At 37.8% G+C, this 27,914-nt stretch overlaps 1 protein-coding gene across 4 annotated transcripts in view; it reads left to right on the forward strand.

The window, feature by feature from the left end:
• The first annotated feature begins 9,570 nt into the window (after positions 1 to 9,570).
• HDAC1 (histone deacetylase 1) overlaps positions 9,571 to 27,914 on the forward strand; it is a 318,028-nt gene continuing 299,684 nt past the window's right edge. Inside the window, exons 1-2 of one of the 4 annotated variants that reach the window (XM_090378886.1) lie at positions 9,571 to 9,771; positions 22,428 to 22,463. In XM_090378886.1, coding sequence (XP_090235012.1) covers positions 9,723 to 9,771; positions 22,428 to 22,463 — 85 coding nt within the window. In that variant the 5' untranslated portion in view covers positions 9,571 to 9,722. Of the gene's footprint in view, positions 9,772 to 22,427; positions 22,464 to 25,397; positions 25,462 to 27,914 lie in introns of those variants that run through there. The other 3 variants (XM_090378885.1, XM_090378888.1, XM_090378887.1) reach the window with 3 other exon arrangements.

Genomic DNA, 27,914 nt, shown 5'->3' on the forward strand with positions numbered 1-27,914 from the left:
TACAGGTCTTGAGGCCTCATTTTAGGAATTATGTAGAGTTGCTAGAGGGAGTACAAAGAAAGGCAACGAGATTGGCGAGAAGAACAAATGGCTTCTCTTAGCAGGAGAGGCTTAAATTCTGTAAAGTTGCAGCATCTGGAGACTAGCCACGTGTGAGGTGATCTGATTGAAGTGAACAAGGCCTTGAACGGTTTGAGCAGGCTCGATGCCGATGGGACACTTCTGCTTGTTCAGATTAAGAACCAGAGGTGGCATAGATTCAAATTAATGAAAGACAGTTGTAGAATAGATGTGCGGAAATTTGTCATTAGCCAGCAGGTGTGCGGAAATTTGCCATTAGGATTGCTGCAACAGACTTCCATCTGTTGTTGTGGAAGTTGATAGCCTTAAATAAATTTAATGCTGAACTAGACAAACATTGGGAGTGACAGGATGGGTGAAATGGGAATGTTTTTTTTTATTTATTATTTTTAAAATTTTTTTTGGTGATTCTCTATAAGCTTGCTTTCTTCCATCATATGCCCAAACTAATGCTAATGCGGTATAACAACAAAAGAAAAAAAAAAAAATACAGATACTTTAATTGATAAATGAAACAGTAAGACATTGCCACCATTAAATGCGGTAATAATAAAGTACAGCAGACTCCCGATTTACCGGTATTGGATTAACCGAGACACTTCAAGATACCAAATTAAAAAAAAAAAAAAAAAAAAACAGTCGTAAATAATCGACTAGAACCGGCATTATAAGTCGCATTGGGAGATTAGTGTACGTATTATCTTGCAACCCCCTGCTCACCTACTGCTCAAAACAAAAAAAAAAGAGGGACCAAATGTTTAGTTTAATTTAGTGCGCCACGTCAATTGTATTCCGTCGCACCACAAAAGGACAGATTTTGTTTCATTATTTATGTCAGGGATGTCAGATTTTTTTTGTTTTGTTTGTTTATAAATTGCAGAAATTATAGGCAAACGCGACAGTTGTGCCTTCAAATTAAACAAAAACTTGAAATTATTCAAAGGTTTGTGTTCCGAAGTCGTTTCTGTTATAGTGTAGTGTTTGCCGGACACCATACTACTTTGGGCAAACCCCAAACACTAATATTAGATCCAGAAGGACTTGGATTAACATGGAAGTCTAGTGGTTTCTTTTAGGACAAACCTCGATTTCTAGGCCTTACTCGGATTGACATCGAGAATAAGCGGCAACATCGGAGATTGCGTTGTGTCTACACTTTGGGCTCCTTTCTAGATAATTGGGCTCCAAAGCGCCGCATAACTATGCATCAAAAGCCTTTCTAAGATTCAAATATATAATATCAAAGTTATAACCAGTGCCTCCATTAATTTTCCTGTAACAGATGTTGAACTCATAGGTCTATAATTACTTGTGTCAGCCTTTGATCCTCCTTTGTGAATTGGTGGTCACATTTGCACATCTCCAGTCTATGGGTACCTCCCCTGAGTCCAAGGAAGCTCTCATAATAATGGCTACGGGTTTGCTTACTTCCTTTGCTGCCTCCTTTAATATAATTGGATAGATCCCATCCACCCCAGGTCCCTTTCTTGTGTTTATCTTCAACAATTTCTCCTCCACTTTACTCTCAGCTATTACAAGATTATCTAGCTTAATGCCAGAGTTGAATACACATCTGGAATTCCCCTCACTGAATAACTCCTCATGTGTGAACGTCAACGCAAAATATTCATTTAGTTTGTTAGCTACCTGAGTAGGATCAACAGTTGAACCATCGATATCAAGTGGACCAATCTGATTTATCTCCTTCCTTCTAGATTTTACATAAATGAAGGAGTCTTTGCTGTTTTTCTTTGCATCCTTTGCGAAAGATTTCTCGTAATCTGCCTTCGCCTGCCTGACCTTCTTTGTAACTTGGTTACAGATCAGCAAGTATCTGTCATAGACTTCTGTGTCACATGCTAATTTATATGTATCCCATGCATTTTTCTTCTCTGCCATATGTCTCATTGGTTCATCTGACATCCATTTCGGCCTAAACCTTGAACAATATTTCTTAGTTGGTATGTAACGTATAGTAGCTTCCAAGATAAGTTCTTTGAATGCTTTCCATTTTGAATTTGCTGTTGGTAACATCAGTTGGTCGCACTGTATAGAATTTAAATACTGTCTCAGACCATTGTAGTCGCATTTATGAAAGCAAGAAACCTTCCCTTTACCCCTGATGGTAGTTACCTCTTTGAGTAAATCCCACTTCAGCACACTGTGATCACTGCCACCTAGTGGTTCCTTTATTTGCAGATTCTTAATGCATGAAGAATACCTGCTGATAATCAGATGAAGCGTATTACTCCCTCTAGTTGCCTCCCGAACATGCTGATGTAGAAACCAAAATCCACAAAAGCCTTGCTAGTGTGTGAGTGACCAACCCACAAATTCCAGTCAATATCTGGGAAATTAAAATTCCCCATTATAAGACTCTCTGATTTACTGGCCCACTCTATTTCCCTGTACAGTTTCTTATTATACTCATCAGAGTCGTTAGGCCTATAGCACACTCCTACTCTCAATTTTGATCTCGCAATGCTTATGTCACACCAAACTGACTCGACACTGCACTGTCCAGCAAAGTCGACTGGCTTCACTTCCTTGGATTTTATGTGTTTCTTAACTAATAGCATAACCCCTCCTCCCTTCCTATCCTTTCTGTGCACATTGTACTCCCCAAATTCTAGTTCTGCCTTACTTAAACCTGTGTGACACCACGTCTCTGATATACCAACAATATCCGCATTTGATGCGTTGAGCAATACCTCAAATTCATCAAATTTATTTACCAAACTCCTAGCATTGGTGTACACGCAAGTATACATGCACCTGTTCTTTTTCTTAGCAACCCTAACACAACCCATGTGTTTACTTGTACTCCAATGACTCCCAGCAGTCTCTGAAATATCCTACATCTCATTTTCCAGGCTGCTGCTCATTCCAATAGAAGCAGTGCAAGAATCACTTTCACCTCTACCAGTGGCTATTGTTAATCTATTAGTCCTTTTATCCCCCCCCCCCCCAATCTAGCAGATTTCCGACCCACCTAACACTGCCTCGATAGCATCAGCAAACATTCTTGCACCATTTCTATTTAAGTGTATTCCATCCCTGTAGAAGCAGTCTCTCCTGTTAACAAGTACAGACTATTCTGAAAAAAATTCTACCCCTTGAGCCTTGCACAATCTTTTCAGGGCCGAATTGATCGACAGGGCTTTCATCATATACTCCCTCCTATCGTGTCTGGGCAGAATTGCAGACAATTTCAAATTCAACCCTAATTCACGGCTTTTTTTTCAACAGTGACCTCTACTTGTTAAGTAATTCCGCCGGTCTCCTACTCTTAATATCATTAGTGCCAACGTGTACAACAATTTCGCCCATTGTGCCCTTAAATGATGATATCTGTCCTAAAAGTCATCAACCTTTGTCCCTGGCAGACATACCCTGGTCCTGTTCCACTTATCCTTTTTAGAAAGCATGTTTCACGTTTCCCTGACAATAGAGTCACCAGCAACTACTAGTTCCTTTGGGACCAGCGCATTCTGCTTTGGGGGTTGCCACTCTGTTGCGTGATGCCCAAGTGCAAGCTCTGGCGTTGGTGTGGGCAGCTGAGAGCTTGATGGACCCCTCACTTTTAATCCTTCGAGGGCATCCACCCTGTCCTTCAAGCTCTCATATAAGCGCATAACAACGCTAAGTTGTCGCCTGATTTCCTTACACTCCTTGCTTCGCGCACATACAAAGACTTCCCCCAAATCAGTATCATGTCCCGTACCTGACTGTCCACAAACATCAAGCAAATAGTGCATTTTAAAAGGCTGTGATTCAGAGGGCAACTGCCACCCCTCAGTTCTCCCCTGAGCCACAGCACTCCCATTAGCTTGAGCCTTTTGCTTTGCTGCTCTGGTCTGAGTCATGATTTCGATTTAATTTCAATTTCAGTGCAAAATTAAAACCCTAAACTTGTATCCCAACACAGTTATAACACTATATTTATGTTTCAGTATCGAGTGTTATCTAGGAAATCCCTTTATATAACTTCCGTATCAAGTTAAGTAATAATTATTTATTTTTGCTAGTTATTTATGTTACGTAATCTAAGTCGTTATATGTATATAGTTAAAAGTTATGTATATACAATTTAATTGACAATGAAGTTCAAGAAGATTAATAGATTTACTGATTAATTGACAAATTATATTATGTACTATACTATACGAACTAGATAGCATAATATATTATGCTATCTAGTTCGAGATATTTTGTATTGCGTAACAATGGCGGCAAGTTACGAACGGTAAATCTACGGACACTTAAGTATCGATTAACTTCGAAATCTCGCTGTCTCAATTGAGAATAAACTAAGGATCCTGATATAGGGAAGAAAAGAACAACATTAAAGCTTAGTGACAAACTTGATATCATCCAAACTATTACATGAGGAATATAGTCACCCGGAATGTTAATTCATTTCCCCATGTGTATTATGTCTGTAAATCTGTGGTCGATTTGCCTTTTTTTGCTGGAAAAAAACCCCAAGTTTCTAGTGGGGGGGAAAGTTTTCTCTTAACACCTGAGACCCACTAACAACCATGGAGTGAAAAAAAAAGCCGCTAAAAGTTCCTCTCATCATAGACAGGTTCGATCCCGGGTCTTTTCTACCCAGAGGAGGGGGTAAGACGCTTACTGTGCTACCGCGCAGACTAAACTTGATAGAATAAAGAAAATAGAACAGGGCGTAAGCAGGAGTGTATTAATGGCAGAATATAAGATTGGATTGTCAACATGTTTATGTTTTTGTTGTGCAGTTAATAAAATTGCACCCTTAATCTTTTTTTTTTTCTGATTTGGCCTCATTATTTTTGTATTAAATACAATAAAAATAAAACTCAAAATAACGGCACCTTGAATCCCAGAAGATGCCGTTATTTCGAAAGCCTGCTGTAGATCGTAATTTTGGGAATGATGTAGGACTGTAGATCGTAATTTTCGGAATGATGTAGATTAATGAGGTGCACAGAAGGGGTAGTGTTATGAAGGAAAACCTGAGTACAGAAACATCGCAGAAGTTAGAAACTATTTCGCTTGCTAGGAGATCTGGATTATATAGTTCGAATGCAATGATAAAACAATATGCTAATACCGTACTTCTGCTTTGTCGGACGACTCAGAGAATGGGACATAAATTTGAATGTGAAAACGGTGCATGCAGGATAAAAATGAAAAATTTTGCTAACAGCCAGAGTCAATCGTAGACAAATTTGCTTCCGACTTTAGAACCAGCTACTGGGAAAAATCTTTAAGAAGAATTAGTAAAATTATTACAATCTGTTTTTTTTTTTTTTTTTGGCCAAATCCGTAGAAACTTGTTTATTCTGATCGTTTAGCACTACTATTTCTTAAATTAACTTTGCTCTATATACACCACTCGTGTTCATCAAGAATGCTTCAAGGACGTAAAATTTTAAAGGTTGGAAAGGCCCAGCAGTTCCAATGCAACATGTTTGCTTTTGCTATTTGGTTTTTAGGAGCATTAGAAACTAAGGCCATATTGCTCCGGGGATATTCGGTGGACATTCCCTGACCTTTCCGCATCCTCCGTATTTGGTGGTCACGGGCTCGAACCCCGATCTAATCAAGAAGCGTGTGCTATACACTGCTGCTCCTGCCCATCTGACTACGGAGGCGCCCCTATGCCACATCACTTATGTGAAAAAAAAAAAACAACATATATGTGCAACTCATAATATGCTCATATATGTAATATGTCCTCAAATTGTGTGTACTCTGATCGTTTTGTCTCTTCTGCTAGACTAAAGACGTTAGTTTGGGAAAGAAATCCTTATTTACTATTTGGCTAAGCCGGACTAACTGACTACGGAATGCAAAAAAGCTCCTTGCGTCATTGAGGGGATTGGAACTCGCCTTCTGGGTGAAGTGGAACCATGAATGCTGTTGGAACAAGAGGGCCACATCGCTAGCAGAGTTGGTCCTTATTGAGAAAGAGCTGAAGACTATATTCTTCTGCAATCTACCTTTGTTTAAAAGTCTACCAGACGGTGTATTGCATAATGGTGTTATTTTCTGGGACAGTGAGTTTTTATAGAGCAGTGGGTATATACAGAATGGTTATAAAGTCCTTTTCCACTTTAAAAAAATTAGTAGCTCTAAAACTACAAGTCACATATAAAAACCTTCTCTTGTGTTTAATCGGTACGTGCCGATTTCTTTTTTTTTTTTTTTCATTTATAAAAAAATGCAGAATTCGTTAGAAAACAGAATTATTCTGGGATTGGAGAATTCGAGTATTTGATTATTGTGTTCTTCTTTTTCCTTAAGGTGCTGACGTAGCCGAGTCAGCCGGGAGAATGCACAAACACACTTGCTTTAATTGACCGGGATTGAGCTCGTGGGACTGCTATATAGCAGACATATGACGCAAGAAAGCAAACTTATACAGCATCAGCCAAAAAAAAAAAAAAAAAAACCCTTCGCATTTTCCTCATCCATTCACTCCAAATGTTTGTGTAGTTCTGCCTTGCATTTGTTTAAGCTGTCAACTTCAACAACGACTGATGTAGTTCGTTCCGGCAAATAATCAACTGCTGGCTAAAGACAAATTTCCGCACATCTATTCTACAACTGCCTTTCCTCAACTTGAATTTATGTCCCCTCAGGTGATTAATATGGGCAAGAGGAAGAGTCCCATAAGCATTCAGCTTGCTCAAATCATTCAACTTATACACCTCAATCAGATCACCTCGCAGGTGCCTAGTTTCCAGACACTATAATTTACAGAATTTAAGCCTTTCTTCGTAAGTGCAACGTTTTGTTCCATTCAGAAATCTCGTTGTCCTTCTCTGTACTTTTTCCGGCAGATCTACATCCTTTCTAAAATGAGGCCTCCAGGCCTGTATACAGTACTCAAGGTGTGGCGTGACCATTGTCTTATACAAGAGGATAATCACTTCCTTATCTCTGCTAGAACAAGTCCTGTATATCATTGACAGGACACCATGAGATACTCTTGCAGCCTGTCTGCAATGCTCAGAAAACTTCATATTTGACTGCAAAATTACCACCATGTCTTTTTCATTCTCTACCACCCTGGGTGTAGTACCACACAGTTGATACGTTACATTTGTCAATATTAAGCTTCAGTTGCCACCTCTCAGCCCATCTGCGGAACTTTTCTAGATCCTGTTGCAGTAGCGTCCTGTCATTTACAACCCTGCCAACCTTCATATCGTCAGCAAACTTGGACATCATGCCCGATAAACTTTGTCAATATCATTAATAAATATAGAAAAGAACAATGGACCCCAAGCGAATCCTGGGGAACACCACTAATAACATTAGTCCAGGAAGAGCAGTGTTCATTGATTTCCATTCTCTATCTTCTCCCGCTCAACCATCTTTTTAACCCTAGTAGCAATTTGCCGTTAATGCCATACTATTGGAATTTGTACAGTAGTCTTCCATGTGAAACAGTATCAGAAACTTTCCTAAAATCCAAGCGTATAAATTTTTGTTGTGCCTCCAGTTTCTTTGTGACCACTTCATATTATCTAATCAAATTAGCCAGAGAAGACCTCCCCTTAACAGATCTCGGCTGTGTCTGAACTGTAAAAGCTGTTTTGTTTAGATTTTCCTGCAAGGTTTCTTTAACCAGTAATCTATGGTAACATTTGCACATCTTCAGTTCATTGGGACTTCCCGAGTCCAAGGAAGCTCTAATAATTATGGCTAAGGGTTTGCTTAGTTCTCCTTTAATATAATTGGATTGATCCCATTCATTCAGTTTATTTTAAATGACCAAGCCTGAAGCTTGTGTTACTGCTGTATAAGCTGCTGTTTCTTGTAATCTCATACTGTCTTGTGTATTTCTCTGAAATGTGGTAGTATAAAGAGAAAACATATTTATTTGTAGTTCCGCGGGTACCACAGTAGATATAATTACTGTTCTCCGTGGTGATTCAACGAAGTTTCATGTGCTTTTTTTTAGAACGTGCATGATTTAGCCGATCTCAGGATAGAGTTGTATGGTTTTATAACCTGGCAGCTTGGCTTTTTAGTCAAGTGCACAGAGAAATAGACCATAGAATATTCTTAATTTATAGATCCACTCTTTTTATTATTCATGCTATCGCTGATGAAATGTTATGCACTACGTACATTAATTGACTGGTTTAAGTGTATCCAAGGAAGATTGATACCCGATGTGAATTCAATGATGGTGTCTTGGTTTTATTTATACTTGTTGGAGTTGTTCAATTTGATCAACTGCACCCAACCTGAGCATCATCTGTGGTTTTCCCAAGCTTAATTCAAATTGGTTAACTTAAAAGTTATTGGTTTACGGATAATTAAATTTGCATTGTCGTTTTCAAATAGTGCATCAGAATCCGGGTATAAATGAAGCACTGCAGGGTGAGGTTGTTCTGATCCGACATAAAGATGGTCTTTTGGCAGAAACAAGACCTACCAGAACTATGAGCAGCCTAGTGCATATCAATAGAAGATACTCCATACTATGATACTACCTGGTAGTATAAAGAAGGGCAACAAGATTAGTGAATGGAACAAAGGGTTACTCTTACGAAGAAAGGCTTAAGTTTTGCAAATTACAGTGTCTGGAGACTAAGCACCGGCCAGGTGATCTGATAGAGGTGTATAAAGCTTTGAATGGTTTGAGCATGCTCAATGCTGATGGGATCCTTCCTCTTGTTCAGAATGATAACTTGAGAGGGCATAAATTCAAATTGAGGAAAGACAGATGTAGGATAGATGTGCGGAAATTTGCCTTTAGCCAGCGGGTAGTTGATTGGTGGAACAGACTTCCATCCCTTGTTGTGGAAGTTGATAGCCTAAATAAATTTAAGGCTGAGCTGGACAGCTATTTAGAACGAAAAGAGGGGTGAAATGGGAGTGTTTTTTTTTTTTTTTTTTTTGGCTGATGTTGCATAAGCTTGCTTTCTTGCAACATATGCCTCTACTAATGCTAATGCTAATATCTTCAGCAGCTTGTGTGGTGTACTCGAGACGTTTGTGCGTCTCTTATATTTATTGCCGGTTTGCTGGATAAAACTTAATCCTAATGTCTTGTTGGGGAACCTTGCTAATCTTGTCTGTTGCTGAGAAACCGAGACGGTGTGATAAAACCCCATAACAGTCCCTTGCTTATTTGGTGTGTTTTAATCCTGGTCTTCCCCACCTGGTGTGGGGAGTTCTTGCTTATATGCAGTATATTATCCGCTAGTGCCTTTCCTGAAATGTGGTTTGCAGATCTGTACGCAGACTTCCAAATGTTTGATAATCGATATTTTTTTTGGAATAATCATCTTTGCCCCTGTTAAGGTTCTTGTATATAATCGAGATAGCCATCTTAATGAATAACCAGCTAGAAAAACTTAGTTTTTGGTAACCAGAATACTTCACAGAGCAGCTTTTATAAATACAATATTACCCTAAACTACTGTACTTCAGTATTGTTGTCTATTGTGTTGACAAACAGAAGAGACTGCTCTTCCTTTGTGAAGAGTATTTCATTTTCTCCTTGAAGAAAACTGTTTTCTTCTATTTTCATTGGCCACATTTTGTCAATATTCACTTATTTTAAGTGTTCACTTATTTAAGTGTGGACTCTGCAAAGAGCGTATTAGAACGAGGGTTAGAATTTTTTTGTGTTGGCTATGGCGGCTTCTACTCATTCAAAAAAGCGAGTTTGTTATTATTATGATGGTGAGTGTTTATTTTGTGTTTTTTTGAGTGTGTGGGGAGAATAAATAAAAACGTACGTGATGTTATTGAGTTATAAAGAAAAAAAAATATATATTGAAGATGAAATTTTTTCTTTAATTGCATTTGGCATTGTTTTGGGTTGTTCTTTTACTAGGTATCAACATTTTGATTTATTGTAAAAGCTGTTTATATTTCTATATATGGGAAATGAACTATGGATTGCATATTGATATAATCCACAAACTTTTTCGTACAAATCTGCTTGCGATAAATAGGTGGAAATAGAAACCTTTATAGTGCCGGTTTTAAGTATAAGTTCAGTAGCAATTCCTTTTAAATCAGTAAATCTGAATCTTTTGCGTGGTTTGTAATGTATTTTAGGGCTTCTTCAGGCCCTTTGGTCGAAATTAATCCAATTGCTGGATTAGCAGTGTTTTTACACTGCCAATCCTGCAATTATGGTATTCGAAAATGCATTATCGAATATGCTGAATTTAAATGAAAAAAAAAAAAAAAAAAATTGTTACCTAATTTTAAGCATCTGAACAAATGCATTATGAATTTGAGGTGTGTGTGTAGGTTAATATATATAGGTTAAGTAAGGCAAACACACACATGTTACATATATAAAAAAAAAAAACCAAGAAAGATATGTAAAGGAAGTAGTAGAATTTATAAATCTCTGTGAAAACTGTATGAACAAATGTGGAACCCATAACAAAATGCCACAAGCAAAGTTGCAAACGCTGGTTACGCTGGAATATATATATAATTAAAAAAAAAAAAAAAAAAAAGTAGTAGTAGTAGTAGTACCACCAGAGAAGTAAAAACCATAAAGATACATAGTAAGAGAACAGAGGTGTAGTGTCTGTTAAATCAGGTATCCAAAAAAAAAAAAAAAAAAAAAAAATAGGCCAAAGCCAAAAATGATTTAGAATCAAAAGTAAAAAATATACCCGTATTTTTAACTTTGTGTACAAATGTGTGCATATGTTTTTTTTTTTTCTCTTATGATATATAAAAAAAGATACACACATTTGCAGTAAACTGTAAAATGTGTCACTTTGCAATTCAGAATTATTTAATATGGAACATTTTCTGAAAATATAGTAAGGAAATATGCCGGTTACCTAATTTTAAGCATCTGAACCTATCTCAGTGATGATCAATATACGATACCACTGTGCTAGCCGCGCAGACTTATTCTCTCTATCTTGTGAACCCTTCTGATTGTGTGATTGTCCCAGAGTATAAACAGAAATTTTATTTAATCTGTTTTGCAACTGTCCTCAGTTCGAATTTATACCACTTCATGTGTGTAGTCTGTGAAAGAGGAAGAATCCCATTAGCATTCAGTTTGCTCAAACCATTCAAAGCCTTAAACATTTCAATCAGATCAGGTGCCTAGTCTTCAGATGAAGTGAAGCCTTTCTTGGTAAGAGCACCCTTTGTTACACTCGCCAATCTCATTGCCCTTCTCTGTACTCCCTGCAGCAGCTCCACTGCCTCAATAGCATCAGTAAGTATTCTTGAACCCTTTCTATTTAAGTGTATCCCAACTGTATAGAAGCAGTCTCTCTTGTTAACAAGCACAGACCACAGTGAGAAAAATTGTACACCATGGGCCTCACAATCTCTCCAGGGCTGAATTGATTCATGAGGCCCTCATCATATACCCTATTGCTTTTCAGCGAATTGCAGACATTTTCAAATTTAACCCTAACTTGTGATTTTTTTTTTCAGCAGTGTCCTGTATTTGTTAAGTAAGTCTGCAGATCTCCTGCTGTTAATGTCATTAGTGCCAATGTGTACAAAAAAATCACCTATTCGTGCCCTTAAAAGATGATATATGCCCTGGAGCATCATCATCAACTTTTGCCCCTGACAGATATTCCACCAATTTTTTTTCCACAATCTGTTTTCTTGACAATAGTCACACCACCTAGTTCCTGTTGGACCAGCACATTCTGTATTGGGGTTGCTACTGTGTTGCCTGATGATCAAGCTCTGGCATTGATGGTTCTCCCAGTTTAAATCCTCGAGGGCATCCACCCTGTTTCTTCAGACTCTCATAAAGGACCATAACAATGCCGAGTTGGCACATCGATCTTTACATCGAGCACATGCAATGACATTCTTCTTGGCAATATCCTGTCCCATTTTAGATACCTCTGCAAACATCAGACAATCAGTACATTTCATAAGCCCCCCCCCCCCAAGTTCTTTGAACCATGGCATTCCCACTACCTTGAGCCCTTTGCTTTGCTGTTCTGGTCTGAGCATGTTTTCTGCTCAATTTCAGTATAATTCAAAATACTACACTAAACTTATCTACCTAATTCAGTAAATTATATTATGCATCAGTTAGCTATAAAATTTACATTATTAAATATATCAAGTTTATAGTATATGTATTTTGTATAATCCTGTCAAGTTTAAGTTATATGTATGATGCTATACCGTTATGTTTGTAAGTTCTGAGTACTTATAATAGATAATAAATTTTTCTAATTAAAGCCTACTTGCATGATTTGAACATTCAAGCTACCTATTTGCCAAAATTAAAAATTAAATAATTAAATTCTAAATAACAAACAAGTTTATTAGCTAAAACAAAAAAATATGTGCCAACCTTTGTGATTGGTGCCTACAAGCTACTTGTTTACTACAATTAAAAACCTATTATGTACTATTATGTATTTCCACTATTATGTACTAGTTATTAAAAATACTGTTAAAAAAGTAGCTCATGAAATCCTAGGCAAAAAGAAGAGCCAAGGACCAAAAAAGACCTGGATTACAGAGAAAGTAAGAGCTGCTGTAGAGGAAAAGAAACTTGCATATCAGAAATGGCTGGGTGATAGGAATGATGCATATAGGAACGTTTATGTTGAAAAAAAAGAAAAGAGCCAATATGTTGGTAGTAGAAGCGAAAAATGAAGAATGGGAAAGGAAATGCGCAACTATTAATATAGCAAATTGGGCTTCAAGCAATCAGCGGAATTGTGGAAGGTCCTTAAAGACTTGAGAAAACAGAATAAACACAATGCTGGTTTGCAATTAATACCTTTGAAAGACTGGACTGAGTACTATGAAGGACTTTTAAAAGACCGGGAAGAGTTCAAAACGACGGAGGATTTTGGTGTAGAAGACTTGGACTTAAAAGTTTCTGTTAGGGAAGTGGAACTCCTGCTAAAGGAAGGAAGGAATGGCAAATCACCTGGACCTGGAGGAGTTTACATGGAACTTCTGAAATATGGAGGAAGAGGAGTGGCTGTTCTGATACAAAAACTGTTAAATAGTATACTGAGAGGAGAAGAAATACCGAAAGAAATAACAGGATATATTACATCAATTTATAAGAAGGGCGATCGGAAAAGCTGTTCAAATTACAGAGGAATATGCATCCTGAACCTGCTGTTAAAGATCCTTGGAAAATGGATCAGGAACCATTTAGAAGCCTGAATCGAGGTATCAGAAGAACAAAGTGGTTTTTCAGCTGGGAGGTCATGTATAGATCATATCTCAACAGTACGACAGATCCTTGAAAAATGCCAATCAAAAGGAAAAAAAATCGTTATGATTTTCATTGACCTTGAAAAGGCATATGACAGTGTTCCAATAAAAACTCTTATGGGAAGCACTGAAAGAGGCAAATATTGATGGACAACTGATTAACATTAAGGCAATTTACAGGAATAATAGATGCAGAATTAAAGTGGGATCAGCTTTGTCACCTGAATTCCACACTTCAAAAGGCTTATTACAAGGTTTTTGCATGTCACCAACGCTTTTCAAAATTTATATCGACATCTGCCTAAGATCCTGGTCAAAAAAATGTAATAAAATGGGATTGTCGATTAATAAGAACACCTATATTCACCATTTACTTTTGCAGATGATCAGGTGGTGATAGCACAAGACTTAGAAGATGCAAAGTATGCATGTCGTCAATTGTTTGAGGAATATAAACAATGGGGTCTAAAAATCAATTTTAGCAAGACTGAAATGTTGTCTTCATGGCCAGGACACGTTCTAAATATTGCAGGTTTTAAAATCAAACAAGTCGATAAATTCAAATATTTGGGATCAATCTTACAAAGTGATGGATCATCCCAAGCAGAGATCAATAAGAGATACAGATGGCAGAAAGGCTATCGGCATAAACTCTGTTCTGTGGAGTAAAAATATCCTAAATAAAACAAAGAAACTTATATTTCAAACGATTGTACAAAGTCTTCTATTGTATGGAGCGGAAAACAAATTGCTCTCCACAGAAATGGATTTTTGGAGACGCTCAGCAGGAACTTTTAGAAGAGACAGAAAATGGAATGAAGACATAAGGGGAAAAAATGGAAGTGAAAAAGACTATTATTGACACCATCAAAGAAAAGCGTCTAACATGGTATGGACATGTAAAACGGATGCAAGAAAACAGATATCCAAAGGCTATCCTGGAATGGATACCTCCTGGAAGAAGGAGAAGAGGAAGACCTAGGAGGACATGGATGGATGGAGTACGGGAGTGCATGACAGCCCGAGGCTTAACCGACCAAGATACCTTGAACCGCACTTTATGGCAGGAAAAAATTCCTAACAAGAAATAACTTGTAGGCTGAGGAAACCCATTGTAAATGGAAACACCCCCTCTTGAAAAAAAAAAATGTACTAGTTACACTATACAGCCACTCCCTGATTAACATAAGGGTTGCAGAACGCTATGCAAGTCAAATTTTATGTAAGTCGGAATTTCCCTAAATAAGCATTTAGTGAAATTCTGCAACTATGTGCATTGAATTTGATAAAGCAACTATGTGCGTTGAATTTAATAGAAGCAAAAAAGGAATGTTCGATCAATGTGTAAAAAGAATTATTAAATTTTTTTATCTCATGCGCAGGAAAAATTATAAAAAGAGAGAGGAGACAGGCATAACGTCAGCAAGTTTTACTTTTCGAGTATTGTTGCCAGAATTAACTCTCCAGCTGTGATAGGCACGCCACTGCGGAAATTGAGGTCTGGAGATTTAAAGGGTTTTTTTCCAACACATCACAAAATTTCTCTGCTGCTGCAGAATCGGCACTGGCGACTTCACCACATACTTTAATGTTTTGCAAACCAGCGTGATGCTTGAACCTATTAAACCCCCATTGCTTGCCATGAACTTGTCTTGGGGTTTGCCGTACTTATCGTTATCTTCATAAATACTTCTTGCTTGAATGGCTGTTAGATTCAAGGGCACTTGCTTCTGGATCTGATTTTCCATCCATATTATTAATAGCTTTTCCATCTTCGATATAGCACCTGAACACTGTTTTGTGATCACTGTTGAGGCGGACTGGCCCTGTGTGAAATACATTGATCCTTCAACATGTTCTTTTATACGCACACTGTCTCTTAAAATAGTATTCGCTGTTGAAGCAGCGAGACAATAGACAAACAGATTCCATGCAATAGACAAACTTTGTCTTGCTTAGTACTTTTTAATTAATCATCTTAATTTCTAAATCAATTTTGTTTCGTTTCCTGGCATTTGCATTTTCCGTTGGTCCCTTTCCCTTCATCATTGTAATACATAAAATAGGAATGAAGAGAAGTTTCTGAAAATTTGTTTTTTTTATGATTGAAGATTTCAGTGAAGGAGAACTCATTTCACCATAATACCATAACCTAAAAACCCACGGAATTCCAGTTATCAGGATTATCGCAAATGCAATAAGATCGAGTTTACTACTTGTTTATAATAGATTGAGCTAACAGAAAAGTCCAATAAGCAGAAAAGTGCTAATTTCTTTTTTTTTTTTTGGTTGTGACTTCCAGAAACATGCTTTAGAAAAATGACGTTTAGAATTGATTCTTATAATGGGAACATATGATAACAATGAAAGTGTAGTGCAATTTCTAGTATAAAAATTACATTTTAGAGAGATAAATAGCTTAGTTATATAGCGAAATTTTCAACTTCCGAGGTCTTGGAATGAATTACCAAAAAAAAGAAAAAAAAAACGTGTTATTGGGTTCACATTATGATATTTTCATAATACCTCCATTTATTCCTATGGAATGCAAAACATGTTTCCACGATTTTTTAAAGTTTGCACCGGTCGGCAAAAGCTTACGTAAAGTCGAATTTCTGTAAGTCAAGTATTAAGTAAGTTGGGTAGTTCTTGTACTATATTTATGCCAAATGACTGTTAACAAAAGCTCTATGAATATTAATGTCGTACCTTATATTCTATGTGATAAGTTTAAGTTATTAAAATGTATGCATTGCTATAAATTGCAGTTTATAAGGCCTCTTTTAATACTGATTACACTGCTGCAAAACTACGTAGAAACCTCCATCCCTTATATCAGTACTGAAACAATGGCAGCAAAATCTGAATGTTCATATCAATACAACACAATGATGGCAGAAGTCAACTGTGGTTTGCCAAGTAAAGAACAAATGTATCAAATTAAACAGGGAATTACAAGTAAATACTACACTACTAATTTTAACACTCTCTCTCTCTCTCTCTCTCTGGTGCAGCCTAAGCCTCAGGCTTCCTTGCACCATGTAGCTAATAATAATAAGGCCTACAGATTGACCTTCACTGCCGGTTTTTTTTCTCTCTGATGTACCATCTGTGATTACCAAATTATGATGTCCCCATTTATAATGGACTATGCTGCATATTTCATAGTATAAAATGTCAAACAGCTTTGGATTCTAGAGCAGTGGTTATTTGCATCTGGTCATGCAAATCAAAGTGCTGAAGTAGCAATTATGACACAGTAAAGATATAACAGAGTTTCAAAAGGGCATGATTGTGGGAGCTTGTGAATCGGGTGCTTCCATATCGGAAACAGCATTTCTTGTTGATTGCTCACAGTCCACTGCAGTTAAGATGTACAAACAATTGTATCAAATGGATGTAACCACTTCTTGATGAGAGTACTGTAAAGGATTACACAATGTGGATGTTTGTAGTGAGCGAGGGGTTCGGCCCACTGTATGGTCGCTGCAGGTCAGTTCACGATGCAATACGATATGGGGGAATACAAGAACAGTATCCCAAATGATGATGCTTTGCACACTCAGATGTATGGTTTTCCACTGGCAGCTCTTAGGAGACCAAGTGGAACTTGATTGTCACATTTTTTCCTGGACAGAAATGAGATCTTCCAGGATGATAATGTGCCATGTTATCAGACCCGCACTGTTCACAAATGGTTTGAGGAAAACAGAAGATATAACCCAAATAGGAATATACACATAAACTAAACAAGCTACAGCTTAGGGCCTCACATTACAAGGGGACTCGCTCCATCTTAAAAAAATCCTTTTTTTTTTTTTAATATTGTCATAGGTGAACTGTAAGAGAGAATGGCCACATACATGTCATAGCTTAGGGCCACAAGTTTAAATCCGGCTCTGAACTCATCTTGATTGGCCTCCAGATTTGCTTGACTTCGATCCAGTTGAAAACCTATGGGATGTGTTGGAATGGGAAGTGAGGCATATGGATACTCAACAATCATCTATTCCAGCATTTCCCAAACTAGTGTTCCGCAAAAAATCGTAATTAATAATTAAAAAAAAAAATACAAATAAAATAAGTTTTGCATATTTGTAGCATACACCACTTTTGTATCATTATAATTTTTAACATAATTTTTTTTCAGCCATTAATATACTGGCACAGATTAATAATCAGATGGACCGCGGAACACTTTTGGCAGGCTTTTGCATAGAAGTTTGCATAGCAATGTAGTGATCTAATATCAGTGCCCTTGGTTCGTTATTAATAAACTTAACATTTCTCCTAACAAGACTAATCTTCTTTACCTTAAGGGCAACCTTAACATTTTCAGTCCTCCGACTGTTAACCTTTTTGGTCATTCTTTCTCTCCATGGTTGACTCATAAATTTTTGGGTATTATTCTAGATCATAAGTGAAACTTCCAGAAACATATCGTGCACCTTCATGATAAAATAGCCAAGTATACATCTATTCTTGTCCACCTTTCTTATCAATCCTGGGGTATTAATCATCGTACCCTTCTTCTTTTGTACAAAGTGGTGTTTGTTCCGATTTATACCTATGGTGCTGGCCCCTGGTTTTGGTACACTAAGAAGATTGCCATCCAAGAGAAACTGTACTCTATCCAAAGATGTATGCTCTTAATGATGAGTTGTACTTGTCGCACTGTCTCGACAGCTTCACTCCAGGTTTTAAACAGTTGCCTACCTCTGGACCTCCAAATCGCTTATCGAGGATTTTGCTATTACCTTAGACATGCCAGTTAATATCCACTGCATTAGTAGAGATATATGATGAAAGAAAGCAAGCTTATGCAGCATCTGCCAAAAAAACCCCTCCTATTTCGCCCCTCCATTGTTCCAAACGCTTGTCCAGCTCAGCCTTAAATTTATTTAGGCTATCAACTTCCACAACAAAAGATCGAAGTCTGTTCCACCAATCAACCACCTGCTGGCTAAAGGCAAATTTCTGCAAATCTATTCTACAACTATCTTTCCTCACTTTGAATCTATGCCCCCTCAGGTTCTTAATCTGAGCAAGAGGAAGAATCCCATCAGCATTCAGCTTGCTCAACCCATTCAAAGCCTTATACACCTCAATCAGATCACCTAGCAAGTGCCTACTCTCCAGACACTGCAATTTGCAGAACTTAAGCCTTTCTTGGTAAGAGCACCCCTTTGTTCTCCTCACCAATCTTGTTGCCCTTCTTTGTACTTGTTTTAGCAACTCTACATCCTTCTAAAATGAGGTCTCCAGACCTGTACACAGTACTCTAGGTGTGGCCTGATCATCTTAATCCACTTGTGATCCTAAAACCGAAAAAACTCGTTGCTGGAACGACATTGTTCAACTATGGCAAGATCGGTGGTGTTCTTCCAAAGGTATGGTCACAAGAAAGTTCATTGAAAAGGCCTCTGGAGTCGGGAACTCTGTAATTCATCTGTAATGCTACTAAAGAACGCTGACTTAAATCTGTAAAACGTCTTTATTATGATAAAATAAAATATATGCGTACTGATTGTATAACTATATGTTAAAATATTAAATCAAAATAAAATAAATGTGTAACAAGAATTCAATTCTATAAAATATATAAAATTAAAACCACTAATACAGGAGCTTTTGCCAGCAGCGGCCGCCTTCATCAGCTATAGTGGTTGCAGGATGACCTACAATCTGTATGTACACACCTCAACAGGTCTGCGACATGAACTATGGCATCTGCGCACAGTTCACTTCTTGTTCATTGGAACCAGAAAATGGACGGGCCACCGTAAACTGTTCGTCTCTTCTTGGGATAAGGGCTTCAAAGAGTGGATGAATGCGACAGCCCTTATTCCTGTTAAGACTGTAGCGCTTGGACAAACATATTCTTAAACTCTCCAGCCATTTCCTGTTACAAAATTGAGCCAGAGAAGATCGAAAAGAGGGGATTCCAAATTATCAAGTCTCTGACAGGGAATATCGGAACGGACATATGCACAAGTACTACCTTTGAGGTGAAAGGAATCATACAGCGAATAATTTGGGCAACTGAGATGAGCAGTAGTTGAATCAACTGATAACTGAGATTCTGTCAGAAAAAGTATATGGGGTTTGGCAGACTGCAAGTGGAAATGGACATCGTTGAGATTAGAATTCAAACCACGTATATTTGTAAATGAATTAGGAAGTGTTTGGGAGGTTTAGATCTTTTCGCAGATAAGCTTACTCTATTAGTTTGACAATTCATGGTGTATTCAATAGTAACAAAAAATGGGTGGGACATACTGTATGAAGTAATGAAATTTTTGGATATGGCGTACACGTGGGAAGAATATACCCAGATCCTTGACATAACATTGCCTCGACAATGCCCCCCACATACACACTAATTGGACTCCCTCCAGTCACTATCTTGCAGAGTAGAGGTAGCAAGATTATACACTAGCTGATCCGGAAGCCTCCTAGAGAGTTACCAATAGGTTTGGTCCGGTGTACTAACTAGCGGCCGGCCTGCGAACACTGTTTTAGAGCTGTACCCTCGTAATGTAAGGAAGATTGGATCTCGCCACGATGTTCATCATAACCTCAAAAGTCATCAATCATACTGCATGATGGAAGAGTTGACCGGAACATAGCTCTGGAGACTTAACATGGGTTCTACCACTTCAAGCCAAGGTGGTGGTATTGTACCGGTTGATGAGTCGTCTACCACCTATTACTGCCTGGTAACACAGAGGGGTGGCATTCCTCCATGTGGTGTGGGTGCCACACCTCGACCCCTGCTTATGTTGGTTCACACCTGGGTGGTCACCCATTGTGTACTTGTGCATGGAGGTTATACCCAGTATTACTAACAGTCCCACCCTCGTGAAGGTGCAAGCAGAGGATTTGGCTGACACAGACTGTCTGGATTTCGCCGAAATTGTGTCCACTTGACTTTGAGTGTCACCCGAATATCAGTTCCATCAGTGTTTTAGACTCCCAGGTACCATGTACAGCTTGTCTGGCATATATGAGAGAATGTCTGTGACAACCTCAAGGACCAGTATAATGTGGCTAATTTAAAAACAGTTCTTTTAGGAATTTTCTGTAAATATAATCATATTATTAATTGTAACATCACTGTTTGGAACAACTTGATCACTCTGTGTCTTTAATAACTTTGATGGTTTTCAGGTGTATCAACAGATCAAGGGTGCTCCCATGGGTAACCCTTCTTCTTGTATTCTTGCAAATTTGTTTTTACTGGTCTGAAATTTCTCTTCCTAAAAGTATCCTGTTATTAGCATTAGTAGAGGCATATGATGCAAGACAGCAAGCTTATATAGCATCAGCCAAAAAAAGAACTTCCCTTTTCACCCATCCATTCAGTCCAAATTTTTGTCTAGTTCTGCCTTGAACTTATTTAAGTTGTTGACCTCCACTACAACAGTTGGAAGTTTGTTCCAACTATCAACCACCTGCTGGCTAAGGCAAATAGGGGGGAAATGCCTTAGCTTTCAACTGATACCATTGTTGTCATTCCTCTGTGTTGATATTCTAGCTGCATTTACAAGCCGGCTGGCAGGCCTGATGCTCTTGGTTTTATTTTAGTGTTCCCTTTACTTAGTGGGCTGCCTTTCAGGGCTAATGGACTCCATTGTCCAGATAGTGCACTTATTTGTTGGCGGTGTAAACTCGCCATGTCACAGGGACGTCAAGGGCCATTGTGGCTTTTCATGAAGTGCCCACCACAACCTGCCATCCCTGCCTATTGATGACTGTTGTGTAATCAATTATCCAAACTTTATTAAGGATTTTGGCTATTTGTATCCTCACGAACTTACTCTAAAAAAAAAAAAACTGTTTCTTCTGCCTTGAACTTATTTAAGTTGTTGACCTCCACTACAACAGTTGGAAGTTTGTTCCAACTATCAACCACCTGCTGGCTAAGGCAAATAGGGGGGAAATGCCTTAGCTTTCAACTGATACCATTGTTGTCATTCCTCTGTGTTGATATTCTAGCTGCATTTACAAGCCGGCTGGCAGGCCTGATGCTCTTGGTTTTATTTTAGTGTTCCCTTTACTTAGTGGGCTGCCTTTCAGGGCTAATGGACTCCATTGTCCAGATAGTGCACTTATTTGTTGGCGGTGTAAACTCGCCATGTCACAGGGACGTCAAGGGCCATTGTGGCTTTTCATGAAGTGCCCACCACAACCTGCTATCCCTGCCTATTGATGACTGTTGTGTAATCAATTATCCAAACTTTATTAAGGATTTTGGCTATTTGTATCCTCACGAACTTACTCTAAAAAAAAAAAACTGTTTCCTGTAATAACACTGCTAATTATTTGGACCTTAACATTAGTATTATTATTGATCATATTTGAGTTGATCTTCACAATTAAAGAGACTCTTTCAACTTTGAAGGTTTTAATTTTTCTCATTGGTTTTCCAGTATATCTAATTGTCCACTCCAATGTCATTATTTTCCAGTGTGTTAGAATTGTTACCATATGTAATAACAGTATTACTATTTCCAACCATAAAACATTTTTTTATAAACTTATTGGAAATATTTTTCTTTATCTTATTTAAATGATCATTTTCATAAGCTCAATATAATTAACTATAAAATTTTTTTTTTCAAAATCCATTAACTTCAAATTTCTTGTTAATTATTATTATTTTTTTTTGTGGTTTGCATTGAGTATCTGTGATTTTTCACACACTTTTGGCTTTGGCATTACTGCCATGCGCATGTCTAAATTGCCCAATTTTTTGGCTTAATTTGTAACTTGACACTTCAATTGTGTTTATTGGTGTCAAGTTACAATTTATTTCAAAACTTTTTTCAGATACGTAACATTTCCACATTTTGCCCTACGCTATATATTTGTTCCATATTATATCTGCTTATATCTTACTTTATCACCTTATTTTGCATTATTTACTCTAAGCTTTGTGCATTTTATATAGCATGCATTTAATAGTTTGACTACATTTAGTATGATGGCTCTCTGTGATGTATGCATTTTTTTCTAGTTTCTAGTTATTTCTAGTTTAAAAAAAAATTATCTCTAGGTGCTGCTGTCATATAACTTTATATTTGTATCTCATTTGGTGTGCATTATTTAGTTATGATTTTGTTTTTTCTTGTGTACAGTTGTGTTGCCACCTGTTCCTCACGTCTATCTACAATGTAAGTTACTTTTTCCATTCTTTTACATTCTAAGTGGGAAGCCTTGAGGGATGTAATCTTGGAGGCTACTAGACTTTTCATACCAACTAAGAAATACTGTTCAAGGTTCAGGCCTAAATGGATATCGGATGAATTAATGAGGCTCGTGGCAGAGAAGAAAAATGCACGGGATGCATATAAATTATCAGGTGACACAGAAGCCTACGACAGATATAAGCTAGTCTGTAATAAAGTCACAAAGGAGGTTAGGCTGGCGAAGGCAGATTATGAGAAATCTTTGGCAAAGGACGTAAAGAAAAACAACCAAGAGTTGTTTACTGATGTAAACTCTAGAAGGAAAGGGATGAATCAGATTGGTCTACTTTATATTGATAGTTCGACTGACTGTTGATTATCCTGCACAAGTACGAGGGTGGTTCAGTAAAAAATTGCCCTCACCTGCTTACACATATCGCAGAGTCATGATATTTTATGTGTAGCATCATACATATCTCTGTACTAAAGGTGTAAAATTTCAGCCCTGTGTCTTAATTTGTTTTTCTCTTACAGAGCTGAACGTGTGACAAAGTAGCATCATGGACAAAGTTGAAGCCAGAGCTGTAATCCGGTATCTGTTCTTGAAGGGGAAATCTAAAGAAATCCACGAGGAGATGACTGCTGTATATAAGGATGAAGCCCCATCCTATGGCATTGTGAAGCACTGGCATAGACAGTTTAGGTGTGGTTGGATATCAGTAGAATCTGAGTCCATTCCAGGTCATTCCCATTCAGCCATTGATGACAGCACGATCCGAAAAGTGGAGTTGTTAATCATGGAAGATCGCCAGATATCTGTGCGTGAATTGTCCCAGAAGGTGAAAATTAGTGTGGGCTCTGTTGAAACGGTCCTTCATGATCAACTCCATTTGCGGAAATTGAATTGGATTCCCCGATTATTGACTGGTTTCTAGAAGGCTGATCGACAACAGAAATCACAAGAGTTGTTAGCCCTATGCCAAAAAAATAAGACTTTTTCTCTAATCACTCAGGATGAAAGTTGGATACACAATTTCGACCCTGAAGTAAAAAGCAGTCCATGGAATGGCAACATCTTGGTTCCTCACCCCCCAAGAAGGCAAGGGTCCAAGCGTCAGATGGAAAGGTCTTACTGATTGTTTTTTGGGATGAGAGAGGCGTAATAATGACTGATTACCTGCTGAAAGGTAGAACAATCACAGGTGCCTATTATGCCAACTTACTCACATAATTATGGGAGAAAATCAAAACATGTAGGCGTGGCATGCTGTCTAAAGGTGTAAGAATGCTTCAAGACAATGCCCCAGTTCATACTTCTGAAATTGCAACAACACAAGCAGCCACTTGTGGATACGAAATACTGCCCCATCCAGCCTACTCACCCGCTCTTGCACCATCGAAGTTCTTGTTTCTTTCCCTCAAATTATTTCTTTGGGGGACCTGAAGTCATGGTTCAAAGATCAACCTCACCACTTCTACAAAAACGGTATCCTAGCCTCATCCATCTATGGGAAAAATGTGTAAATCTGTACGGTGGCTATGAAAAGAATGACTAAAACCTGTGCCAAGAATCAACAGGTTATCACCTCTGCAGCTAGGTCAGGGTGATTCTTTATTGAACCACCCTCATAGCTGACAAACTGAATGAGTATTTTGCATTTACACATGAGGAGTTATTCAAGGAGGGGAATGCCAGACGTTTATCAAACTCTAACATGGAGCTAAGTGATTTTATGATAATTAAGAGAGCAAAGTGGAGTAGAAATTGTTGAAGTTAAACATAAAAATGGCACCTAGGGCAGATGGAATCTATCCAGTTATAATGACGGAGGCAGCAAGGGAAGTAAGCAAACACTTATCTATAATTATGAGAGCATCCTTAGAGTCAGGGGAGGTCCCCATTGACTGGAGATGTGCAAATGTATCCCCAATTCACAAAGGGGGTTCAAAGGGCGACACAAATAATTATAGACCTGTTAGTTTAACTTCTGTTCCGGGGAAAATAATGGAGTCACTGTTTAAGAGGTAATGCAGGATCACTTAGAGAAGACAGCAGAAAAATAGTTCAGAAGACACAGCATGGGTTTGTTAAGGAGAAGTCTTGTCTGACCAATTTGATTGGATACTACGATGTGGTCACAAAGGAACTGTATGCTAAAAATAATTTTGATATCATATACTTGGATTTCAGAAAACTTTTGATACTGTTGCACCTGGAAGACTGCTGTACAAATTGGAGTGGTATGGCCTTAAGATCAAGTTACTGCAATGGATAAAGGGATGGGTGAGTGGGAGATGTCAGAGTGGTAATAAATGGACACTGCTCTACATGGACTAATGTTATTAGCAGATGCTCTCAGGGTGTGCTGCTGGGCCCATTGTTTTGTGTATTTATTAATGATATCGATGAAGGTATATCAGGCTTAATACCCAAGATTGCAGATGATACAAAGGTTGCCAGGATTGTTAATGACACTAAAGACAGTATGCTACTGCAACAGGATCTAGAAAAGTTAGGCAGATGGGCTGAGAAGTGGCAACTGAAGTTTAACATTGAAAAGTACAAAGTACTGCATATGGGTAGCAGTAACCCAAGAGAAACATAACAACTGTGTGGTACTACACTCAAGGAGGTGGACTTTTTACAAATTTTACTATGTTTACAAATCTCTTCACTTGGATTAGACTAATAAGTTGTGTTTCTTGAAATTTCTTTTGTCGACTTGAGTTTTTAATTTCTTGTCTTCATAGTGTGAAGTTCACCAGCCATTTTCATAAATCCCCCTTTTAATCCTTGTAAAAATTTTTTATTTTGTTTACAATAATTTTATTTAATTTTCATTCATGTTGGTAACAAAATTTTATTCTAATTTTTATTTATGTTTATGCTTTTTACCCTTTGGCTTTGGTTTACATCAGAAATGAAGACACGTTGCTATTTTGCTTGCCATCCTGGCCGTTGACCCCAGATTTGTAGGTTTTTGTAAGTTGTGTGGCAACATCATTATTTTGTTAATTTTGTAATTTTTTATCTCTTATTATACGTAATTTTCTGTTTCCTTCTTTCCCCCTCTCTCTACTCCATTTTTTCCCCTCATTTTATGCGTGCGTGCGTAAAGTGAGGGGAAAAATGGAGTAGAGAGGGGGAAAGAAGGAAACAAAAAATTACATATAATAAAAAAAAAGGTAAGTAACTGTATTATTAAAAAATAAGCAAAATTTATGGGCATAAATAAATGTCTGTTGTAATTATGGACATCACTTGCAGCAGTTTTCTAGGCCAACAAAGGGTGATGTCCCCCACCTTTGTTGCAAGCCACCTGACAGGTGCCAACTTTCTTTGTGATGTTTATAAAACCTAAAGGGTTTCCCAAACGTTGTTAAGGAAAGGTTTTTTTTTTTTTTTTTATTTCTGCTAGGACAGTACCATTATTTCAGTTTTTCGTAATGGTCTGTAATGAGTAATGGATTGCAATAGCTATTGCATGTCATCTTGGTTTTTTAATTAAAAATTATTTATTTTTTAATTAAAAAAACAAAACAAAAAATGAATTCTACGGAAATGTAAAATAAAATTTGGATATGAAATATAAACTTTGATTTAATAGTCACTTTCAGTTTTCTCTTTAAAAGACTTGTGTGCGAAATTTAAAATGTGCACAAGTACATTTTAAATTTTCTCAGACCACCTAAATGTTTCAATTTTCTTTGTGGTGTTTGGATAATCTTTTAGATGTTTTCAATTCTGCTTAGGCAGTGCCAGTATTTAATCATTTTTTAATTTTTGCATACAATAAGTAAAATAAATTTTTAAAATATTTAATTTAAGGAAATTTAATATTTAAAGAATGATATGTTTTTTACATGGGACTTAGAGGGGAACAGGCATTCTGTGTGTTATCAGACACTTAGTCTAAAACACTAATGCGTCCAATATCTTTCTATTTCAGAAGATTTAGGAGAAGTCCGGTTCGTCTGCCTCCCTAAAATCTACTCGTGCACTCCTCGATGGTAAGCCTTGTTACGTCACTTAGGTGGTAATGAACATGTAGAGTGGTTCTCTTCGAGACGCTTGGTCAGAGTAAAGAGAAAAAGAACAAACCCTCCAGCACATGACAGTAATACGAAACAAATGGCCCTCACTCCCCAGTAGCTTTCATTCCCCCTCTTATGGCAGTGAGAGGATCAGAGCGGAAGCAGAGGGTGCAAAGAATCTCTGGGTACGACCAGGCTGCCATGCACGGAAACTGAACTTGGCCTGTAGTAGTAATAGTAGCATGTGATGCAAGAAAGCAAGTGAATGAGCTTATGCAGCATCAGCCAAAAAAAAAATCAAAAAAAATGCCTGTCCAGTTCCTCCTTAAATTTATTTAACCTATCACTTTCCACAACGACAGATGGAAGTTTGTTCCAGCAATTAACCACCCGCTGGCTAAAGGCAAATTTCCGCACATCTATTCTACATCTGTCTTTTCTTAATTTGAATTTATGCCCACTTAGGTTCGTAATCTGAACAAGTGGAAGGATCCCATCAGAATTCAGCGTGCTCAACCCATTCAAGGCCTTATACACCTCAATCAGATCACTGTGCAGGTGCCTAGTCTCCAGCCATTGCAATTTTCAGAACTTAAGCCTTTCTTGGTAAGAGTATCCCTTCATTCCCCTCACCAATCTTGTTTGCCCTTCTCTGTACATGCTCAAGCAAATCTACATCCTTCCTAAAATGAGGCCTCCAGACCTGTATGCAGTACTCAAGGCGTGGCCAGACCATTGCCTTATACAGAGGGACAATCATCTCCTTTCCCCTGCTAGCAAAATTCCTATATATCATTGACAAAACCTCCATGACCTGCCCTGGCAGCCTGTCTGCATTGCTCAGAAAACTTCATATCTGACTGCACAATTACTCCCAGGTATTTTTCATTTTCTACCACCTTAAGTGTAGTACCACACAGTTGGTACGTTTCTCTGGGGTTACTTCTACCCATATGTAGTACTTTGCATTTGTCAATGTTAAACTTCAGTTGCCACTTCTTAGCCCATCTGCCCAAATTATCTAGATCCTGTTGCAGTAGCACACTGCCATTACTGTCATTAACAACCCTGCCAACCTTTGTATCATCTGCAAACTTCGACACTAAGTCTGATATACCTGCATCAATATCATTGATAAATATACAAAACAACAGAGGACCCAACACCAAACCCTGTGGGACTCCACTAATAACATTAGTCTACGAAGAGAAGCACCCATTAATTACCACCCTCTGTCTTCTCCCACTCAACCATCCTTTTATCCATTCTAGCAACTTACCCTTAATACCATTCTGCTCCAATTTTTACAATAGTCTTCTATGCGCAACAGTGTCAAAAGCTTTCCTGAAATCCAAATATATGATATCAAAATTATTTTTTGCATCCAGTTCCTTTGTAACC

This window comes from Mastigoproctus giganteus, chromosome 8, assembly GCF_048544385.1.
Source record: "Mastigoproctus giganteus isolate SK-2022 chromosome 8, ASM4854438v1, whole genome shotgun sequence".
NCBI classification, from domain to species: domain Eukaryota; kingdom Metazoa; phylum Arthropoda; class Arachnida; order Uropygi; family Thelyphonidae; genus Mastigoproctus; species Mastigoproctus giganteus.